At 49.8% G+C, this 22822-nt stretch overlaps 8 protein-coding genes across 8 annotated transcripts; 6 read left to right on the top strand and 2 right to left on the bottom strand.

Annotated features, from left to right (window-relative positions):
• Positions 1-798: 798 nt before the first annotated feature.
• Positions 799-1348, top strand: ABOM_005751 (alcohol dehydrogenase; the record flags this gene model as incomplete). Its single annotated transcript, XM_022532880.1, has 3 exons — positions 799-949; positions 1008-1107; positions 1261-1348. The coding sequence occupies 3 exons, from the start codon at positions 799-801 to the stop codon at positions 1346-1348; spliced, it is 339 nt and encodes a 112-aa protein (XP_022388740.1).
• Positions 1349-2381: 1033 nt separating this feature from the next.
• Positions 2382-2881, top strand: ABOM_005750 (extracellular guanyl-specific ribonuclease RntA; the record flags this gene model as incomplete). Its single annotated transcript, XM_022532879.1, has 2 exons — positions 2382-2396; positions 2504-2881. 2 exons carry the CDS (start codon positions 2382-2384, stop codon positions 2879-2881), a joined length of 393 nt encoding a protein of 130 aa, XP_022388739.1.
• A 4291-nt stretch (positions 2882-7172) lies between these two features.
• ABOM_005749 (cell wall mannoprotein 1 family protein) lies at positions 7173-8000 on the top strand (the record flags this gene model as incomplete). The annotated part of the gene is made up of 1 exon (XM_022532878.1): positions 7173-8000. The coding sequence occupies one exon, from the start codon at positions 7173-7175 to the stop codon at positions 7998-8000; it is 828 nt and encodes a 275-aa protein (XP_022388718.1).
• Positions 8001-9781: 1781 nt separating this feature from the next.
• On the top strand, positions 9782-11125 carry ABOM_005748 (glycosyltransferase family 69 protein; the record flags this gene model as incomplete). The annotated part of the gene is made up of 1 exon (XM_022532877.1): positions 9782-11125. One exon carries the CDS (start codon positions 9782-9784, stop codon positions 11123-11125), a length of 1344 nt encoding a protein of 447 aa, XP_022388719.1.
• A 671-nt stretch (positions 11126-11796) lies between these two features.
• On the top strand, positions 11797-13544 carry ABOM_005747 (serine hydrolase domain-containing protein; the record flags this gene model as incomplete). The annotated part of the gene is made up of 3 exons (XM_022532876.1): positions 11797-11988; positions 12046-13016; positions 13106-13544. The coding sequence occupies 3 exons, from the start codon at positions 11797-11799 to the stop codon at positions 13542-13544; spliced, it is 1602 nt and encodes a 533-aa protein (XP_022388724.1).
• A 220-nt stretch (positions 13545-13764) lies between these two features.
• ABOM_005746 (uncharacterized protein) lies at positions 13765-17077 on the bottom strand (the record flags this gene model as incomplete). Its single annotated transcript, XM_022532875.1, has 6 exons — positions 13765-13870; positions 13918-14723; positions 14773-14862; positions 14915-16554; positions 16637-16934; positions 16994-17077. 6 exons carry the CDS (start codon positions 17075-17077, stop codon positions 13765-13767), a joined length of 3024 nt encoding a protein of 1007 aa, XP_022388725.1.
• A 2422-nt stretch (positions 17078-19499) lies between these two features.
• ABOM_005745 (putative membrane bound cation transporter) lies at positions 19500-21894 on the top strand (the record flags this gene model as incomplete). Its single annotated transcript, XM_022532874.1, has 5 exons — positions 19500-20291; positions 20351-21112; positions 21250-21532; positions 21586-21772; positions 21831-21894. 5 exons carry the CDS (start codon positions 19500-19502, stop codon positions 21892-21894), a joined length of 2088 nt encoding a protein of 695 aa, XP_022388775.1.
• Positions 21895-22271: 377 nt separating this feature from the next.
• On the bottom strand, positions 22272-22694 carry ABOM_005744 (quinone oxidoreductase; the record flags this gene model as incomplete). The annotated part of the gene is made up of 4 exons (XM_022532873.1): positions 22272-22362; positions 22410-22496; positions 22564-22628; positions 22683-22694. 4 exons carry the CDS (start codon positions 22692-22694, stop codon positions 22272-22274), a joined length of 255 nt encoding a protein of 84 aa, XP_022388776.1.
• Positions 22695-22822: the final 128 nt, after the last annotated feature.

Below are 22822 nucleotides of genomic sequence, written 5' to 3'. Positions count from 1 at the left end.
AAACGGAGGTCCAGCTCCATCGGTAGCCGAGTCGGGAAGCATCATCGGGAGTTGATGAAATTACCCCAACTTCAATTCCCCCACATCTGCGGAGATGGAGTGGATGTGGGTTCGGATTTACGGAGCCTGATTGATCATAAGAACCCGCGCCGCTCAAGAATTCGTTCCCCTCTTACCTTCTCCCACGGAGATTGTTCTCTATACCTGATTTACGACTTCATCATGTCCATCCCGAAATACCAGACAGCGGCTACGATTGAGCACCCTCGCCCCGGCGCTAAACTGGATCTCCGCCATGATATTCCCGTTCCTGAGCCGAAGGCAGGGGAGGTGTTGATTAAGTTGGAATGCACTGGTTTCTGGTATTTCATTTACCAACTTGATTTGGGCTGCGTTGTGAATTGGCGTCCAGTCGCTAATAGGCGGATAGTCACTCGGATCTACACAACATTAATGGAGAATTACCCATGAGCACGAATGTCCCCGGCCACGAGGGGATCGGACGGGTAGTCCAAGGTAAGTCCTGGTTAACGCTTCGGCTCAGAGGTGACATATTGATGGCCTTCAGTGGCCCGGATACGAGCGAGGATATGATGGGGAAGCGCGTGGGCGTGAAGTATCAACTCCCAACGTCGGAACTGCTTAGGAATTGACTAACATGTAGCAGATGGCTTTACAGCACCTGCATGAAGTGTCCGACGTGTAAAGTCCAGTATCCCAATTGTCCGAGTCAGAGTAACTCCGGCCGGGTCAGTGTCTCTCGCTCCTTTCAAACAATCTCTCACTGATTGGATTAGAATGTCCCGGGAACGTTTCAGCGTATGCCATCCTCACGTCCAGGGCTCGGGTGAGCTGCTAACAGCGACAGAATATATCGTCTCCCCGGCCGATTTTGTATCGATCATCCCGGAGAACCTGAAGCCAGAGGCCGTTGCGCCTTTGTTATGCGGTATGCATCCCCTTTCGCTTCTGGTTCTGGGCTTGTACCAGCGATACTGACGATGCAGCTGGGCTGACCATGTACGGCGCGCTGAACAAATTGCACAAGTTCTGCCAAAAGGGCGATTGGGTCGTAATTATGGGCGCCGGTGGTGGATTGGGACATTTGTGAGAATCCATCGGTTGCAGAATCCAAACAACACCCGCTCATCCCTTCACAGGGGAATTCAAATCGGCAAGGAGATGGGGTACAATATCATTGCAGTGGACAGGTAGCACAATTCCAAGCGAACACAGCTCCACAAATGCTAACCCAGTCAGCGCAACGAAGCAGGACATTTGTATGCAGTCCGGCGCGGCGGCATTTGTCGATTTCCGCAACGATGTCGGTGGATCTATCGCTTCGTGAACACGTGTGTAGAACTGACACTCAGACAGGTGGAGAAAGAAGTCCAAAATCTAACCGATGGCGCGGGCGCGCACGCCGTCGTCGTAGTCGTCGGTCTTGCAACCGCATACAACCAAGCTCTCCGACTCCTGCGCCCCGTCGGGACGCTCGTCTGCGTTGGTCTCCCCTCGCAGGACTACCGCATGCCTCTCTCGCCGTTGGACTGTGTGAACCGCGGGTTTCACGTTGTTGGGAGTTGTGTAGGGACGGAAGAGGAGATGCAGGATCTCCTGAGAATGGCAGCGGCCGGGCGGGTGTCTACTCACTATCAGGTTTTTGAGTTAACAGAAGTCAACACGGTGATTGAGCGATTGGAACGGTTTGCGATAGAGGGCCGGGCCGTTTTGCGGATTCCGTCGGAGAGTCCGAGAGTTAGTGGGGAAATGAATTAAATCCAGGGGGAAAGTCAAGGAAGTCGCACAGCCAGTCATGGTCGCACCGGGGCGACGATCACTGGGATAGAAATCAAGCCATCCATGTCTTCTGCACGATTTCATTCGATATTGACAGGTTAATTCGAAGTTCTTCACATCTATAATCTCTCCTTCGGACACCGTGCACCCCCTGTCCGCCTCTCATTGGCCACGGTCAGCTGAGCGCGATAACCCTCACCGCAAATAAGGATCAAGGAACAGCGAAGGGATCTGCACTCCAGCTCCATTTCAACCCAATCACGCTCAATCAATTCAAAACAACGCCTTGCCTCCAGAGAGATCAGCCGGACATGGCTCTCTACCAATCTGCTTATCGACATTCTTCACGGGCACCTCCGAAATGTAACACCGCATATCAATTCGTAGTGACTATCTCAACCGGACAGATGCCGGGATGCAGCAAAAATGCCGAGCATAAGACAACGTGGAGAGCTTGGCCTGGACATTATTTAAACCCATTATAATCCCCGGGGCAGAAGGAGAAAGGAATCATTATCAGCAAAGACTATTCCTCCCCAAATCAACCCTTGGAACCGCGCAGATCGCACCCGTTGATCAAGATGTTGTACAGCAAGGTACGTATGATCGCGATCGTCCAACCCAATCCCCCCCCCAATCTCCAACTCCACTTTGTCACCCGTCTCATATCGCGTCCAGATAAGATCCTAACCAAAAACCACAGCTCCTGACCCTCACCACCCTCCTCCTCCCCACCGCCCTCGCCCTCCCCTCTCTCACCGAGCGCGCCTGCGACTACACCTGTGGTAGCAACTGCTACTCCTCCTCCGCCGTTTCCACCGCCCAGTCTGCCGGTTACGAGCTGCACCAGTCCGGCGAAACCGTCGGCAGCAACAACTACCCTCACAAGTACAACAACTACGAGGGCTTCGACTTCCCTGTGTCGTCCCCGTACTATGAGTGGCCTATTCTGAGCTCCGGAGCGACCTACAGCGGCGGTTCTCCTGGCGCGGACCGCGTGGTGTTCAACGATGACAACCAGCTGGCTGGTCTGATTACCCACACTGGAGCTAGTGGCAACAACTTTGTTGCCTGTACTTAAATAGGAGTGGGTGTCGGATATATATTGTGACAAAAGGGACTGCGTATGTTGGTCCGGATTGGATGTATATATTTTCCAGTAGGGAATTTGGAACTATCAAGACTCGAACAGCTTCTTTGTTAATGTGTTTGGGTGTATCCTTCGGTTTTAAGCATTATTGCTGGTAAAAATAAAGCCGAATGTAGTTCCATGAACTGAACTGTACATACTCCGAAGTGTTTATATATTTATATGCCTCTGGAGCCGTTTCATGCTTTCCATGGGTTTAAGACCGCTATGGATATGATACGCACACTAGAGTTCCTGTGCTACTAAAACCTTCTCTATATAATTATAATCACAATCCTCTTTCGTTGACCTAACATCGGAAGGGGAAACAAAGGCATTACAATCATATAAGGGCTGTACAATACTAACATCGACTACAGCAAGGTACTACCACGTCAGGCGAAATTCACAAGACATATATTCAATGATGGAAAAAGTCCATATCTATTGACCGACTAGGCAGTGCGTCATCACAGCGCACCTCGCTGTTCAAGTCGTGGTGATATAATAAACAGGGTACTGCGAGGTGCGTGTATCTTGAGCAAGCACCAGTCCACGTCTGTATGCATAGAGTGCCCGTTACAATGTCCTAATATTCTTATCGCTCTAGTAGCAGGGGTATTATTTCGAGAGCAAATCATCAATCATCTGTATGAGAGCGGTGCAACTGAGTGTACAGCGCGTTGGGGCGGCGAATTTTACCTCGGATGTAGCTTACAGAGGCGATAATTTAGGCTTGGGGGTGAAATGAGTACTCCTGGGTGAGTTAGCTTGTTCGGGTAACGTGGGATTTTTTTTAATCATCCTCTAGGTTTGGTTAGTAGCGGAAATAAAAGAGACCAGAATGCCTAGTCCCAGGACTGTTGTAAACAGGGAGAGATATAGGGCATGCACATGCTTGATGAAGTCTTCTAGGACGATCAATTTTGGCGGATTCCAGGTTTCTCGACTTGATACATCGACGATTTTGATCAAATCGCGCTGTTCAATCTGAGGGGGGATTGGTCGTCCCAAAAATGAGATTTTGTCCGGAACGAGGAGGTATGAAGCAAATTAGATAGCTTTCGAGAGGACAGCAACAGGTAAGTGTCGGCAATATATCCACATGTACTTACACCTTGGTGCAACTGGAAAGGGGCAGGGCGTCTGGCAGAAAGTTGAGCTGCAATGACATCCAGACTATCGCCTCGTCAATTGGTGAGAAAATAAAATAGACCAAAGGACAAAACACAAAGGCAACAACCATGAGGTGTGAGAGGGATCGGCCTATTCGAGGCTGCGATGACTTCGTCGAAGAAAGGCTCCATGGCGAAAGCATGCGCTCATGAATTGCACATAACTCCGTGTATCAGGCGAAATCCTGAATTGCAGTTACTCAAGATACGTAAACCCATGGCACCACCACTATATTTGAAATAGAACAAAGTTTAGGCCGGCCCTTCAACGCATGGCACAAAATCACCGAGCCGCCTATTGCGTTTGTGAAACGAAAGACACTCATAGGTATCCTTTACCCAGGCAATTCATTTCTCCTACCGTGTTATTCCGGTGAACCTCAGACAGGGTGATGGAATAGTTCTTTCGTTCTTCCCATGGTGCGACAGTGATCGACTTTCCAGCATGTAACCGGCAATGGCAGCGATGATCATCACTCCACGTACAAGTAGCCTAATAAGATCGACGTCACCGATCGTCCTCGCACTATGGGTATAGGGCTAGTTTCAGGTTTTCCGAAGTTCTAGCGATCGATCCTAGTTTTCAAGGCGCAATGGGTGTAGCACTAGCTTTTGTTTGATCCGTAGTCGGTCATGTCGTGAAACGGTCAGGGTAAACTCTAAAGCGTGCCTGGAAAAGCAGGACAGCTAGAGTTGAAGTCGGGTCTAGATCAGCAAAAGAATCATCAGGTTTTCACGATAATCCAGTACAGTTGCATGGTACAGCAAGTTCTGCGGATTGCGCGAGCCAAGGTACGAGGTATGATTGAGGCCTCGGCGACTTCCTATTTTTAAAAGGACAGTGTGTATGTCAACACAGTCACACGGAAATCATCATTTCGTGCTGGCTTCAAATAAAGTGCTGCCACAAAGTCAATCTTCGGGTGAGAGAAAGCATAGATAATCTAAAATTGGGATCGTTGGATTTTCTTCGAATTGGACGGATTTCAGTCACCGAGCGTCGCACGCCAATATTATGACCAAGGAACGGGCACTAGTGATATAGGTATCTTTGACAGCGTGTCTCATCCGAGTCCTTAGCGATCGCAATGCTTTCCTTATTAGACAAGAATATAGCGCTAACGCAAATCTTGCCATCAGATTGCTCTAGATCGAATAGCACAACTTCAGAGCTCCAGACCTTTCGTAGTCCGGACCCCTAACTGACTCGCCACCGATTTCGCGCTACAGTAGCTTCGGGCTCCATGTTCACTACTAATGGCCGTATAGCGACTAGTCCAGGATCAACGTGAGCCATTTATGCATGGGATCAGAGCACAATGTACTTACGGAGTACGGAGTACATACTAGGGCAATGTAACCTTCGACTAATAAGATCATGACGAGCAGTGGGATGTTGCCTCTTGCCGCCAGCTCCCAACAAACCAAGCGGGGCGTTTATTGGAGCAAAATGCCGCTATATTCGGATAATTTCGAACAAAAGTCCACTCCTGTTATTTCCGGAATCTTCCATTCATAAAAAAATCATAAACTCGAATTCAGGCCAGTTCGAGCCGGGCGAAATTGCCAAAGTATTCGGTAATAATAGGTTCCACACCGGGGGGATCGCCTCGTGTATGGGTCCGGCGGATGTGACCCCAAAGTTGGGAGTCACGACTACAAACTAGGACTTTGTCAAGGGCTGCAAGGACCACCTGGTATGCCAGGGACGGTATTGGCGCATGTCGCCATCTAACGCGATCGAGCAAGAAGGAGGCGCCATGGGGTTTCAACCCATTCCCACCAAGAAAATCTCATGTAGTCTGGACGAGAGAGATGTAACCAAGATTCCAACACAAGGCACGAGCGTTAAGCAAACAGATCCCGCCTGTTGAGACCGAGGTAGACAGCTGAATGCCCATGGAAGCAAAGCGATCGATCCCGCGAGGAAGTGGCTTGGGAAAAATCACAATGAACGGGACAGAGGGCAATTTCGCTTCCCTCGATCTTTTCCTGCGATAGGCTGTGAGGTTGACTGTCGTTATTACGAATCAGCGGAGCGTCGGAAGGGTTCTTGCCACATCCGTACCCAAAAGTGGGAATTTTTCATCGGAGGGACTACGGAGGACCCCGTTTGGGGACGATATGATGCCAAGCGTTCAGCCTTTGGATCCGCACGCCGCAAGCCCGAACGAGAAAAACCACTGGCCTCGCCTGTAAATTGAGCCAACTGTGCGGGGTAATCTGGGAATCAATGGTGCAATGTCTCAGTTCATGAGGGTCGAAGCAGGGACTAAGACTCGGGCCAAGTGCCGTTTAGGCGAATTTCCCCCAGACCTGAGAAGAGGACAAATGAGAATCTGGGGGCGGCCCGGAGTTCTGACCCCAATGTTACAGCACTAAAGCCATAGCGTCCCCGCCATTGAATCCTAATTGATTGGTTTACAGAGAAACAATTCGCTCCCTGGGGTTCCTATTACTCATGGTTTTGGGCCGGCTGCATGCTTGTACAACGGAAATTGAGGGTGGTCGTGAGAAACATGCCCTAACATCCCCAAGCTTTTGCTGGAGGGGTCACCGTCACGTTCTCGTCCGTCCTTGCTTCGGAGCCCTAAGAATGTCACAATGACATGCGATTATTCCAACAACGACGATCCAAGCCGCCCCAAATCTCAGTGGCACCAGTCAGAGAAGTCCAGACCAACCGTCGCGGCGACGATCCCTACGACTTACCCAAATATTAATTAAACTCATCCTGGTAGCTTCATACACCCCGAGGCCAATCCCATGGGGCAAATGATGGGCCTCTGCAACCTAAACCCAATCCTGCTAAGAATAACCCACGGGCTCCATTCCCCTGACCCATTCTGGCCGAGGCCGGACCTGACCACGCATGTGAGCTTCATTTCGGTCCGTCGTGTATATATAGAGACGGTGCGAAGCGCCTCGATGGGAGAAAGATCAGATCAGAGCTCTCCATTCTTTTGGCAACGTTCTTAGCTTCTCTGCACTCGGGCACTCGTTTGGTCTTCCCAATTATACATAGATCACCTTAATCTTAATTCAACTTACCAGTCTTTCCCGTCAAGATGAGATTCTCCGCCATCTTCACCCTGGGTCTCGCCGGCGCTGCCCTGGCCACCCCTCTCGTTGAGCGTGCTGGCTCTTCCCCCACTGACATCATCGCCGATATCAGCGACAAGACCGATGCTCTCGACTCCGCCATCAAGGCCTACAGCGGCGGTGATCCCTCCAAGGTCGAGTCCGCCTCGGCTGACTTGGTCTCCACCATCACCAAGGGCACCGAGACCATCAAGGGCGGTGACGAGCTCAGCACCTCCGACGCTCTTGCTCTGCCTGGACCCGTCCAGGACCTGACCAAGAAGGTCGAGCAGGCCGTCGATGACATTATCGCCAAGAAGGACCAGTTCGTCAAGGCTGGCGCTGGCGGCAAGGTCAAGGACTCCCTCAACCAGCAGAAGTCTGCTGCCGATGGTCTCGCCGATGCCATCACCTCCAAGGTCCCTGAGGCTCTCAAGGACATTGCCAAGGACCTCTCCGCTGGTATCAGCAAGGCCATCCAGAAGGGTATCGATGAGTACAAGGATGTTTCCGACTCCGCCCCCTCTTCCAGCGCTGCTCCCTCCGAGAGCGCCTCTGCCACCGACAGCGCCAGCGCTACTGAGACCGGCAGCGCCTCTGCTACCGGCTCTGCTTCCGCCACCTCCAGCTCTGTGATCCCCACCTCCTCCGGTGCTGCCAGCTCCTCTGCTGTGCCCTCCGGCTCCAGCACTCCCACTGGCTCCGGCTCTGCCTCCGCCACCTCTCCTCCCTTGGCCACCGGTGCTGCCAACAAGGCCACCATCGGCTACTCCCTTGGTGCCGTCGCCATGGCCGCCATTGCCGTCGCTGTCTAAACGATGAATTCCAATGGGGTAATCCCATCGTCCTTCAACGATTTTTGACGATGGTGACGAAGACAAGCGCCATGACCGGTTGGAACGATTAGGAACGCAATGGGCTTGTTCTGTATATTTTATTCTGTCTCACCGATTAATGTAACGGGCACTGCCTGTATATACCGTGTTTGAAATTTGCTATAGTCTAGTAATGGATTATATTTGCCTATTCACAGGTTTTCCTTGTAGTAATCACTCCTGGCGGAGTGGAACAAGATTTCTCTCTTCCGCGCTCTTCCGACAGGATGAAAAGTTCCGATTCTTCTGTATACCCTTGGAATGTAATGGCAAAAATATCGACCGTATTTCAACACCAGCCGGGCTAGCTCAATCGGTAGAGCGTGAGACTCTTAGTCTTCACGGTATCTCAAGGTTGCGGGTTCGACCCCCGCGTTCGGCTTGTCTTTTTGCTTTTTAGATCTCAGTTATCGCTCCTGGGGGTTTTCCGCAGTTAACAACATGAATGTTTTTTTTTTTGGTTTACATTCAACCAACTACGGTGTAAATGGTGGATATTTATTACTTCAACGGTTTAATTCTCCGCCAGTACGTTCTGGTTGTTTTTTGTTTTGATATAAAGGTTCAATGTCTTGTAGGTCGGGCTTGCGCTGCAGTTGAATGCCGATCGGCAAACATATATATATCTACCCTGCCACATAGACATAACAACCACGGAGAGATGGCACACATGAAAACAAATCTACTAGCTTCGTGGACAAGCCACTAATATTATAAACTTATCTGCAACCTTTCGCCTACACTTCCACCCTTTACACCTCCTCGGTTGTGGCGGCTAGATCGAAGCCTTTTCGTTAGAATATCCTTTGTGACGATCCTAATGTGACAACCCAGATATTGCCAGAAAATCAAAAAAAAAAAGACAAAAAAAAGAAAAAGAGAAAGAGAAAGAGAAAGCAAGGTGGAATAGGACTAGCAACCCTACGGAGTAAATACTAGCACATCGACCACTGATTGTCATCGCCCCCTGATCCGATAGAATTTGTATCAAAATGCAAAATGGTTTTGTTATTTCACACGGAAGTTTGGATCGGAGCGGGGGTGCCCGACCCCTTTACGGGTCCGATACGCTTCCCGAGTCCGGTACTTGAATTGAACCATCAATCAGGGCATGTCCATCCGCCCGATACCACAGGGCTACACCTGTCTTGCGGCCAGGTATGTATATTGTACATAGAGCTTATGATCCGCTTCTGGAGAGCATACTTCCTGCTCCTTGGAAGACCTTGTCGGATGGTGAGGCTGAAGACAAGCAAGCTGAGTGGAGGGTCCATGGTGGGGCTTCGCAAGGAATAATGGATCGTAGTGGTGGAGTCGGATACACAGTCAATGGACCTCGCGATTTCAGCCTACGGAATAGGCAACGTGTTGTTCAGCTTCGTGCATAAATCCTCCAGAGTAAGTTAGTGTGTTGCCTATCAATCGAGGATGTGGGCTTTGATGGGTCTCCATAACAACAACCTCGCGAATGATTTGAACAAAACATTCCAAAATCCCCGATTAGGATTTACTGTGTACAGGTATTGGACAGGGGCCCTTGTGGGTGGATTACCTTGGCTAGAGTTAAATTTTTGCCCGAACGTCTTTTGTCTACCGAAACTCATTCGCAGCCCGGTGGTACTCCCAATATCCTAACCCACGGAGACTCAGAATCCATATCACCGTCCGGTAGCAGACTGCTCCGCAAATTCAGATCTCAGCATTCAAGGTCTGAGCATCTAATGTCGCTCGCTACTGGCTTTCGTGGGTTTAAAATGGACTGGAAATTCGCCCAGCGCCACGTCTTACGGCTTGCCGTGGCCACAGCGGCCCTCCTTTCGTTGGCATTCCTCTACATCAATTCCAACGTGGGACCATCAATAATGGAGGACGCCATCCGAGTAAATAACAAAACACAGTCCTGCATAGACTTCGACCCCGCAATCGTATCCGAGAAGCTGCATTCAACCATAGAGCTTAAGGAACACACTTATAATAATGCTGAGATTTCGGAGTTTGTCTGCAGTATCATAAAGCATGATATGAGTCTTACTGCTAAACTGGACTGCTCCGTGTCCGTTGACTCCCGATATGAACATCTGCGGCCCTCACCGTCCGGGCCCTCCCGGATTCAATACTACTTCGCATTGGATCTCTACCAAGCTACCCACATCATTCTTCCGCTCATGGGCGCTATAATGGAGGCAATCCGCTATCTAGGGCCCGAGTACTGTGCGCTATCGATCGTGGAGGGCCGATCGACGGACGGTACATACGCTATTCTTGCTGGTTTAAAGTCTGAGCTCGCCGCCATGGGCGTGCCCTATTTCCTCTCCCGAAGCTACCTGGACCCCAAAGCTGGGGGGGAAAATCGCATTACGGCATTATCGCACCTCCGCAACCTCGCCCTGGAACCCTTACTGGAAGAGAGCAGGAGTAAACATAGTCGGCTTGCCTCCAAACCTACCATTGTCTTTGTGAACGACGTCGTGCTCTGCGCTGAAGATATCCTTGAGTTACTACATCAGCACACTCTACAGTCCGCATCAATGACCTGCGCTTTTGACTGGAACACCCACGGTAAAAAATTCTACGACTCCTGGGTTTCGCGCTCCATGTCGGGCAATCTGTTCTTCGAAGTGACTCACGATGCCAAGCATTGGCTGCACGACGACATGTTCTTCGACCATCTTGACAGTGCGGCTCGATGGGATCAATCTCTTCCGATCCAGGTTTATTCCTGCTGGGGCGGAATGGTCACCCTAGACGCGGATCCGTTTCTGCGGCGAAGCGTTGCATTTCGCAGCTCAGACAAGGACGAGTGCTACATGGGCGAGCCAATGACACTCGCCAAAGATCTCTGGAAGTTGGATCGGGGCAAAATCCTCGCCGTGCCTTCAGTGAACGTCGCATACGAATACAAGGAAGCACAGGAGGCGAAGGACGTGCGCGGGTACGTCCACAAGACTGTTAACCACACCCAATACAACACCGAGGCGGAGCTAGTGAAGTGGCAGAGCGCCCCTCCACCCATGGTGAAATGCATGCCAGTGTTCGAACGACAATGGTGGACGTCACCGGTTTAATGAACTTCTTATATAATTGTATCTTAGATTACTCAATTGATCTCTCTATCATGCTACTTTTCGTTAGTCCCCTTCCCCAGATAGCGGAATGGGCACTTCCTACCTCCCAGAATGTTAGTGAGGCTGACCGTTTCCCAGATGACTTGGACTGGACATAGAGCGTAAAGATTAAGACTCAGGATTTCTATGTAGTCATTGTGCATGGACGCAGTGGGTTGAAGATACATGACTTGATAGCGGCCTTCGTATGCTTTTGTTTGCCCGGCACTAGTTTAGCCCGATGTTAAGCTGTCGCGTGGCATCATACCTCGTATTTCTCTTGGAGACGAGGCTTACATTGGATACTAAGGTCTTGGCCTGCTTGACATCCACAGACCACGACCAAATCACAATAAGAATCTCGGCAATCGATCCGCTTGGCTGCATAAACGGGATGGCGCCTTTGTATGGGGTATAAGAATCAGGCGTTCCGTTTCGGAAAAGTACCTTTGTGAAGTTAAGCGATTACGACTTCGTCGCTTTTGCTCTAGCCTTACACCCCGTTTCGCTGTTTTTAATATCTAAGCTTGTCTTTTCTATCTTTCTATAAATCACTTATCAAGTTGTTTTATACATTGTTCCCAGACACTTCGCATTGCATACATGCGAGTCTATATAAATTTAGATTCATTATGTATTGGCCTCCTGCTCTACTATACTGGTGGGCTCTCCCCAGTTGCATCGCCCATCAAATCTCACGCGATGACCACGATGCATCTCCCCTAAACAAGGCCTTCGAAAAGAAAGTCAACTGGGCCCTAGAGCACTTCAGCATCCCTGGGCTCGCAGTATCTGTAGTCCGTGGAGAAGATATCTTCGCCAAGGTTAGTATACACATAACGACGCCAATGTCAGTCGCTGCCTCTCACACGGAAACATAGGGCTACGGTATATCCAACACGGAGACATCAAAGCCCGTCACAGAACACACCTTGTTTGAAGGAGCCAGCACAACCAAAGCATTCACGGCAGCAGCGATCTCCCTTCTCGTAGATGACAACGAGAACTACCCCGAGATCCAATGGGAGACGCCAGTGCATGATCTTCTACTGGAGTTTGCTCTCGACGACCCATGGGCCACGACTCATGTTACACTCGAGGATATTCTGTCTCATCGCTCAGGCTTACCACGCCATGACTGGATCGCCAACGCAAATATCACCATTCCCGAACTTATCTCCAAGCTGCGCTATGCGCCCTTAACAGCTCCTGTTCGCACACAATGGCAATATACAAACCTCCTGTATATGACAGCTGGCTATCTACTTGAGACACAGACCGGCCAGCCACTGAAAGAATTCCTGCGCAGCCGAATCTGGGAACCTCTCAACATGACAGAGACCTATTTTACTCCCACCGATGCCCAGGCGGCAAACGAAGACATCGCCAATGGCTATTACGTCGATTCAGACCACCAATTCAAAGATGCAGGCTATCCATCCCCGAAGATTCTCCGCGGGGCGTCGGGGGTGCTCTCTTCCGCAACCGATTACGCCAAATGGCTTCGCGCCATGATCCATCGCAGGCCACCCCTATCTCCGGCCGGCCATGCTGCAGTCACAGGCGCACATAGCATTGTTCTCCCGACAGTAGTTCCACCATTTTCAGCACCCAGTTTGTACGGCTTCGGCTGGATCCTGCAATCGTACAAAGGCCACGCGGTGGTCCAACACACCGGCGCCATATATGGCTTCGGATCCATGGTAATCTTCTTACCGGACGTGCAGCTCGGGATCACGATCCTAGGAAATAACCTGATGTCCACGAACGCGGTTGCAAGTGTGTTAGCCTACCACATCATCGACGAAGCTCTGGGCATTCCAGAGGAAGATAGATTCGATTGGGCTAAAGAGTACCCCCTCCCCCCTCCCCCCCAAGTCCAGCCAAGTCATACCCTGCATTCTGCCCAGACCTGACTGACTGACACTGACAAAACCCCAGAGCCGAGAAAGTCCTCAACGTGACAATCACCCCCGATCCACGATCGCTGTACCCAACAATCCCCAACCCACCCCTCCCTCCACCTCTACCTCCAGCCAACATCGCGGGTTTATACACCCATCCCGCCTACCCAACCCTCAACTTCACAGAAAGCTGCTCGCAGAAATCCATCATCCCGCCCTTAACCAACGCCACAACGGTCCCGAGACTCTGCATGTCTTTCGTAGATCCCGCAGAACTCCCAGACTCGCTCATCATGGAGATTGTGCATGTCTCTGGGGATGACTGGGTCTTTGGATCTGAGTATGATGGAGTTGCGACGTCGACGAAAGTTGAGGTTAAGGCTGGATCAGATGGGCTGGTTGAACGGCTTGGGATCGAGGCGGATGGAGCTATGTCGGCGTTGGGGGAGAAGATTTGGTGGGTTAAGAGCGATTAATTTGTTCTCTGGGGTGATGCATATGTCTTAATTGTGGTCATGCTGGCTTGTGTCTATCCAGGGTTCGTTGGTGGGAAGGTATATTGAGTTATTTTGAACATATTAAGACATGTCGATCTGGACATAAGGGGCACTAGCTGATTATCGTGTCTTATTTATGATGGTATCAATAATAATATCTAGAGTTATATAAATTTGAAGAGTTATGTTCAACAGTCCATCATGGCTCAGTGTTTGTCGATAACAATCTCGCTGACTCGGCGTCTTCCAACGTGCCCCGGGTATAGTTGTCGAATTTAAGCTCCCCGACGAGCGTTTTCACATTACTATGATACGTCAGTACATGCGAAAGAGGAGTCACGAAAGATCCTACCTCAATAAATCCCTCAAAGTAAAGCCCACCACGGACCTCAACACCTCCAGGGTGACAAACGCCGAAAAGGCCGGATCCTGCACATGGCGAATACTCAACAATTCACCGTCAATCCTCTGCAAATGCCGGGCCAAGGGGAAAGAGCCACCGGCAGACAAGTATGGGGGCAGCGGCTGGGCGTTCGCCAGCGAAGCCGACAAATGGCAAAGCAGCGAGGTGACAGAGTGAGAGTGGAAATCGGCAGATTGTAACGCGATCGAGGCTAGCTGAGAGACCCATCTTTCCTCCGAGGGACGAGAACTTTCCGATTCCCTGGACAAGACATTGAGATGCTGAGTTGTGTGTGCCATCAGCGCCATGCTGGTTAGCATGCGCTGGATCTCGGAGATGATGTGGTCGTAGGTTGCTTTGGGGAATTTGCCGCCGATTGGGGGCTCGTACGTGCTGAAGTGGCTGTGCATGCGGAGCTGGTTCAACAGCATCATTTCTTCTTTGAAGATTCTGTGCCCCGATGTTTCTAGCTTGTACGATGCTGAGCGGGTGTCTTGGCCAGTGCCTAGTTCGCCGTTGAGCCACAGCTCGACGGTGGTATGCATGCAGCTGTAGAATTTGGCGAGGACGAACAGTGCTCGACCGACGGATTTTCTTAATGTGGATTTCGCGGTGATCGGGTATGGGAAGATGACCCAGAAGAAGGAAATGGCGCATCCGGCGGCGACGGCGGCGAGCTTGTAGGGCCCGAAGAGGTAGATGGGGTAGTATGGCTGGCCGTTGGAGGTTGCGACCTCTATTCCTAGTTTGCGAACCTGGGTTGATTAGCGATTTTGCGTTGTCCGTGTGAATTGATAGACCCACCTGTAGTTCATATCCAACGATGACATTCAGAGTGACGATTGAGATGACGGAAGCGCCGAAGTATTGAGGGACGTTCACGTAGAAGTAGTACTATTGAGCGCACGTCAGAAATAGAGTGAGTAGAAAGTGGACGAACTCTTACCTCGAATACATTGGCCAGATATAGAAATACAATGACACCGGGGGTTTTCTGATCGACAATGTACCAGACGACCAGACTCAAGACTAGTGAGACAGCGGTAGCTACAATACGGGTGACAAAGCCGAACATAGACTGCCCACTGGTTGGATTCATCCCGATCACAATGACAATCATAGCCCAGATGCACCTCTGGTGAATGAAGAAGTTCTGGGTCTGGTGTAAAAATGCCAATATGCCGACTGAGAATGCTGCGGCCGCAACGCGAAATCCAAAAATACTTTGCTCCGACTTGATAACATGTGAGATAAAGCGAATGATAGTGCTCGCTTTCTCCAGGAGATTAGCTGGAGGTAGATGCTCGGGATCAGGGAATCGGTCGGGTTCATCCTCTGCATGGACTGAGGAGGGATTGGATTGGGAAGACTGCCTGCTGTCGGAGCCACTCGATTCATTCTTCTCAGACTTTAACGATAGCCATTCTCGTACAGAGCTTTGCATGGGGAAGATTGGTCTGCTCTTTGTCATTGTTCCGTCCGTAGTTTTGCTATCCGCGAATTTAATTAGATCGAGCACCCCGTTGAGAAGACTCTCCTGTAGGTGGCCCATGTACAGAATTAAGAAAAACTCCTGTCTAACATCAGAGTCAGGCACGACGGCTCTGGAGTCATTCGACATATCGTCAACCTTTTCGGACGCCGAGAATGCTTCAAGGCTAGCCAAAGATCGTGGGAGATCCTTGCGCCGTTCAAAGTACTTGATCCGTTGTTGTTCAAATCGAGACGTAAAATCTGAATCAAGTGGACTAATTGCCTCGCCTTTGGACTCCTCATCACCGCCTTCGTTGGGCTTTCTCTCTAGTTGCTTGGACTTGGCTAGCTCAAGTGCCAACAAAACATACTGCAATCCTGCTGTTGTTAGACGGGTCGCATCAGTCAAACGCTCATGGAGAGTCTCTGAGACTTTCTCCTTCTCTGATTGCTTCAGGAGCTCGTCCCCAGGTTCACCTTCCGACCCCCTGCCGGTCTCCCGTAGCCCTTCGTTCTTGATGATCATATCCAGAACATCCGGCAGCTGAGCCATTCCAGCCAGAGGCAATAAAATGCTTCGTAATAACCCGCCAATACGGTTTAGATCACTTGCTGACAGCTTTCCCCATGCAAACTCATCGTTAGCATAAAACAGATCGGACTGTAGTTTGCCATGAAGGGCATTCAACTTCGTGATCGACGCCGTTAGCTGTTTCTGTCGTGACTCCAGATCAGATCCAGGGTTATTGTCAGCATCGCGAACCGTCTGAGCCGTCCGCGTCCTATTCAAAAGCCCCCGACCCCCGGCCAGTAACTGAGGGGTATGCTCTACGAATGCGATCTGCGATTGCAGGACTGCATCGATCTGCGCCACATAGCCCTTAATATCGTGGAAAACGTTACGTCGACTGGTAATGGGTAATATCAATAAGGATACACCCGTCGCGATGGCGAAACCGATCATAAAGCCCTTCAGCAGTCTCGAGACGAATGCCAATCCCTCGGATACTGTCACGAAGGTCCCGGCTCGCGTGATAGTGACAGATGCAAAGATCGAAAAGGCAACCATAGGGTCCTGCAATTCCATAGGGTGCCACGCACGGATGGTGTTAGCTACCCTGCTCTGGTATTAGTATTATGCTTTGTGAATACCTCAAGGAAAACAAATGCCTCGTCAATAATTAGTGGCGCGCACGACTGGAGGGCAGGACGAACCATATCATGAAGATTAACCAAATGGCAGATACGGCACAGGCGTCACTACTATAGCCATTCTTGACGCTCTCACTGGCATCCGAAGGAGTATTGTGCTCTCTGGCTTTAACGGCACAGTAGATCGTCAGACAGCAAAGCGACGCGGAAACACAGGTTGATAGTAGATCGAAGAACATGATCTTCATGAACTTGGCGCGCGGAGTCAACGCTTGCGACAGTATCGAGATAAGGGCGGATAAATATCCGATGGTCAACGTGATGTCCGCGACAGCATCGCTCTGGTGTCTGGAGCAAGTCAATCATCGTGTTCTATGCCCAGCGAAAGCTGTATACGAACATTGCGATTACGATCGTTGGAGGCAATGCACCTTTCAACATCATGAGGAAGGACCGGGAGTCCAGCCCCAGGCGTGATCTCCATGTTGCCGGATTCAATATACTTGTGATACTCAGCATTGCTCCAATTGATGGCGAGTGAGGGGAAACGGTGCTTACCTTAAGAGTTTAGTAGATTTAGAGTTATTACTGTTTGTTTGAGGAGCCATGCTAGGTATAGCGGACTGCTAACGCACTCGGTCCGGTATGTAGCCACCGTCGCCGTATATGTTACATGGAGGTTTGGATGTGATGGAAAGAAAAGTTTTCAATTCTAGATTTAGCTACCAGTATCACGAACTCTAAACAGCTCGCATTAAATCGGCGGCTGCAAGCGGCTCGGGTTGCCGTGCCTGCCATCCATGGCGCGTGCCGAGCCAAATGCCGACATAAGGTTGAAAGCCTCTGCGCTGGGGACTGTCCTCTACTTAAGAGCTAGTTATAGACCAAGCGCCCACCTACCCAATATCTCGGGATATATTTCCGGGTCCTCGATATAACACGGATATGTACTCTCGAGGAGGAAGGTGATACCAGTTGTTGAATCGGGCTATCATCATATGGGCATGTGCACGTGACAAATCGATTGGCTGTGGGAGCTTCTTTGAATCATGCAACTAACGGGGAGGACATTAGCGAAAGGCGCGAAAGATCAAAAATAAAAACCGATAAGCGGAAGATAATCGAGATCATGATACATGAAAACAATAACTACTCATGTGTAGATATTGTTCTCAAGACTAGCCATGATCGCCATCCAAACCCTTGGCGGGTGAAGTCTTTACCGTTCTAGGGAAGTGTTCACATGACGACACGAAGGAGCCCTAATTTGACTAAAACGGCCTCTTACGACTACATATATTGAAAGGACTTCATCATACGCAATCCTGCGTCAGTTTAGCTGGAGAGGATGCCGTGTAACGGTGCATGACAAATATTCTAGAGGCTTCCCCCGAGTAAGGGATAGAATGTGATTTCATGAGAATTGTTGCATTAATTCAACGCACTCTGCGTTGTGAAGTGACAGAATACAATCGAAATGATCTACTGCGTCGTCCAGACTATCAATCAATAGGGCGCATAAAGAGAAAAGTTTAGTGTCCTTCATGTTATCGAACTAATGATTCATTGAGTGGGATCCCATCAGCCACAGCGGTGGGGAGTTGGTGGAGAGGTTGAAGATCCCACCGGTCGAGAACAACCATAATTGCGATTCCAACTTGAGTAACGTACAGATGTCCTGTACGCTTGATGAGAATGGGAAGAAATGGATGCCTAGTATCGGATCCTTTCTCAACATTCCGGAAAAGTGACTGAATACTACAGTGACTGCCTAGTATAGTCTGGACGGAGGGAGAATCATAACGCAAGAAGGATCAGCATGACACCGCAGATAACAGCTTAACGGGAACACTGCTCACTTACCATACCATACCGGTCCCTATGACATAATGGGTGGGTAAGGGCGGTCGCAATGCGTAATAGACGATACGGCTGGAGGAATCGGGGCTTCGGCGAGTCTTCTCCGAGGACCGGACTCTCAGCCCCTGACATCAATTCCACCAATCACGGCTGGGGATCGACATGGCAGAGTGAGGCGTCATTCCCCACTGACCTCTCTTGCCCTACCTTTTCTTTTTCTTTTCCTTTTTCAATTAATTAATTCATTATTCTTTTGGTCTTAGCTTCACCCTACAGGGAGAGCCATGGGTGACAACAATGAACGCCCCCTTACATAGTCACCAAATGGAGAAAAAAAAAAAACCCACCATCATCGTGCGTAACTTGAACTCCTCCCAGTTGGTCATTCATTCCAGTGGTACAGTGTCAGGGCAAGATCCGGGATGAATGATGACTGCAACCATGGAAGACAAAACTATCACTGATAGAAGATATCTCGGAGATAAGCCAATCACTATGACAGAATAGCCGATCGTTCAGGATTGCTGCTCATAGGGCCGACTAGAAACCATAGACGTGGCGCAGTGTCCCAACCAAGTGCTCATTTCAACCGTGTAATTATTTTTAACGTCGTTCTGGTCCATGGATCCAATGAGTTTCGCATTGCGATGATCATTCCGTCTTGGCAAACATCATTAGCTACTAAGCAACTTGCCGCCAAGGGCCTCTTAAAACTGAGGCAAATCTCCGGGGAATCCCCTGAAGCTTGTCCTGTTCTTTCCATTCCTCTCTTTTTCTTTTTCTGGGTTTTTGTTTCTGCAATATCTGCAATTACTGCCTAGGGATCCGACCTAGTCCCCTGCCCCTGTGACCACCGATCTCTGGTTCTGAAATACATGCGTAAGTTGCCCTCCTGCTCCACTCCATTCCTCTCCACTCTTATCTGCTTTATCTGCTTTTCCCGTTCTGGATAAGAGCTGGCCGCCAGCTTCAAAGAAGTGAATTTGCCCTCTTTACCCCCAACTGGGTCGAATATCAAGTTTTGGGCTTTCTTGACTGACGATTTGATGCGACCTCTAGACCGGATTCACTCGTGGGCGAAAGCTCACGCGTCCTCTCGTGGTTCTGCTCCTGAGACTCAAACTCCCTCCAGTGCTCTCGGTCCTCAACCCGCTGTGGGTGTGACCGCAACCTCCAAGCAAAATGGACAAGTGACTGATCCCGTTGGGACCCTGGCAACACCAGGGTCGAATCCTGAAAAATCCGATGGGGAACAAGAGTCTACCCCCAACCGAGGACTTTTGGTCCGTATGAAGGATGGCAGCATCCGGTTCGCCAGACATACGAAGCATGCCCTTTGTCACAGCTGGGTCAATGTTCTGCTCGTATTCGTGCCCGTTGGCATTGCTGTTGAGGCTGTTGGGTTAAGCCCGGGTCTTATCTTTGCCATGAATGCCATCGCCATCATTCCACTGGCCGGTTTATTGAGCCATGCTACCGAAAGTGTCGCTAGTCGTTTGGGAGACACCATCGGTGCTCTCATCAACGTCACTTTCGGAAATGCCGTAGAGCTAATTATCTTCATTATTGCACTGGTCAAGAATGAAATCCGAGTGGTTCAAGCCTCCTTGTTAGGCTCCATTTTAGCAAATCTGCTGCTCATCATGGGAATGGCCTTCCTCTTGGGAGGTCTTCGTTTCCAGGAACAAATCTACAACAGCACTGTCACTCAAATGAGTGCATGTCTTCTCAGCTTGAGTGTCATGAGCTTGCTTTTGCCGACCGCTTTCCATGCCTCATGGTCAGACAATGCAGCTGCTGATAAGTATACTCTGAAAGTCAGCCGCGGAACTAGTGTGGTAAGCGGCGAATATTCTTGGTGCTCTCCAAATACCCCCCATTAATGCTTGTTGAATAGGTCCTGCTTCTGGTGTACATCCTGTACATTGTCTTCCAACTCAAGTCCCATTCCTACCTTTATGCTAGTATCCCACAGCAGATCATCGATGAGGAATCCCACCCTGGTGTTCTGGCCGATTTCATGAACCATTCATCAGATTCCTCCAGCAGTTCATCGGACGAATCCGACGACACGACAACGTCGTGGAGCACTGCAAAACGTATTAAGAAAGCGATGAAGTACCGCAGACATCGAAAATCGAGCACTAGCTCCAAGGGCACCGCCTCCACTCCATCATTCCGCAAGCAGGTTCTGTCGGAAATGCCATCGACGGGAAGCAGCGAGACGCCCGACTCTGTTCATCGCTCAACGTCGATCCCCACGGAGGATCCCGCATCCTGTGCTATTGATATCGGTGATGATCCTCGCTACGACGCAGACAATGATGCGAACCAATTCGAACCCCACTTCCGAGACTTCGGTCAGGAATCTAGTAAAGTAAAGCTTTCCAAGAAACAACTCAAAGCCAAACGACGTGAGATGCGGAAGCAACAGAAGCTTGCAGAGAAGGCAAATGAGACGACCGCTATGGACAAAGCCACCAATGCTCGTCCATCCTTCAACACTCATTTATCGGAGCCTCCTCTGGAGCAGAGTGGATTGGAGAAGGGCCTACAGGACCTAGATTCTCCCAAGAGACGCACTCCATTCCGTCCTGCTATCCCATCTCTGTTGTCAAACACTGTTTTCTCTAACTCCCAAACCCCATACACGTCCGGGGTGATCCATCTGGAAATCTCAACGGCCTCCGACGTACAAATTCCCTCCCATCTCGAATGAACCGCCCCCCGCCTGTCGGAAATGCGGTTCAATTCGCCCGTGGCGCAGCCCGAATGCCCACCGCTGTCAACCCGCAGACGCTCCAACCAGCACCGGAACACCCAGAACCGGAAATGTCACGCACGGCTGCAGTTGTCATGCTGCTTCTCTCTACTGGTTTGGTCGCTGTCTGTGCTGAGTTTCTAGTGGACGCAATTCCCGAGATGATCGAAAGTTCATCCGTCAGTGAGGCCTTTATCGGTCTCATCATTCTCCCCATTGTTGGAAATGCAGCGGAACACGTTACCGCTGTTAGTGTGGCTACAAAGAACAAAATGGACCTGTCGATCGGTGTCTCCGTTGGTAGCAGTATCCAAATCGGTGAGTTCCATCAAACCTATATCAAAAGACATGTATTAACTGACATTTGACAGCCATTTTTGTCACCCCTCTGGTGGTTATTCTCGGCTGGTGTATGGACAAAGACATGTCCTTGTACTTCACGCTGTTTGAGACTATTTCTCTCTTCGTCACTGCATTCGTGGTGAACTTCTTGGTGTTGGATGGTCGCAGTAACTATCTGGAAGGCGCTCTTCTGATTGCGGCCTATGTTATTATTGGGTATGTTCACGTATCTAGTACCGCATGCTTTTCCGTTCAGTGCTAACGTTTTGTACAGTGTTGCTGCGTTCTTCTATCCCCCTGCTAATCTATCTAGCGATGTTGCTAGTGCTGGGCATTAGTTACACACAATATCCGACGGTTGATGCTCATGGATATCGTCGGAATATTCTCCTTCTTTCTACCTCACTACGAAGTTAAATGTAATAGTTATTATTTGCCATGGTAGGAGAAACGATTTGGATGAGATGGTACATAGGTTTATTCTTCTCGGACTGGATGGCGTTGGAACACTACCAGAGTGAATTACGTCCGAGCACCTTGCAGTTTTCGGGCATGTTTTCCTACTTATAATAGTTATCTACTTACTACAAGGGGTTCTCTGTATCTGATTTCCAGATCCGGTGTTTCCCATTGTGCAGCACACTTCTGTATAATCCTTGTCCACAGTCGTAGTTGTAGGATTCATTTACCCATCCAGTCGAACAAGACACAACGATCATGCCTCTTGGTGAATATCGACGTGTATACCTTCAGGAAATTGAACCCCCTTCAGGTCATCAACGGAAACATTCTCCGGGGCGACGAATCTACGCATCATTAGTATAACCGGACCTAACCGAGACTATAATCATACGAAGTAGTATGTATAGGAGGCATGCTCCTCATGGAGATGAATAACGTCTGTTCCGTGGCCCCCTTTTCTGCGAATTTGTCTTTGGTCCTGTACTTATGGGTGAGAAAGGTACATTGAAGGGTCGATTGGAAGGGCAATCGATGGCCGGGAATACATTTGCTCAATGATGCTTCCGTATTGCTGATAGATTTCTACGGAGTCGTAGCGGATTAGGATTGTCTATTGGGCATTAGTATGTTCAACCTTCGTTAAATGGAATGAATTATGACTGACAAACCGGCGCATTGCTCTGATTAATTCTTCTTTATCGGGATTGTATTTCTGTAGTGCTTATTGCTTTGTTTGTGTAGTGGAAAATTACATATAGCGGGGTTCATGAATTGGTATGCTTCCGTCTTGTGGGATGGCTGTGC

The sequence above is a fragment of the Aspergillus bombycis genome, assembly GCF_001792695.1.
Source record: "Aspergillus bombycis strain NRRL26010 chromosome Unknown contig00047, whole genome shotgun sequence".
Lineage (NCBI taxonomy): Eukaryota > Fungi > Ascomycota > Eurotiomycetes > Eurotiales > Aspergillaceae > Aspergillus > Aspergillus bombycis.
Note: the sequence above shows the minus strand (reverse complement) of the source record. Positions and strands in the feature narration are given on the sequence as shown.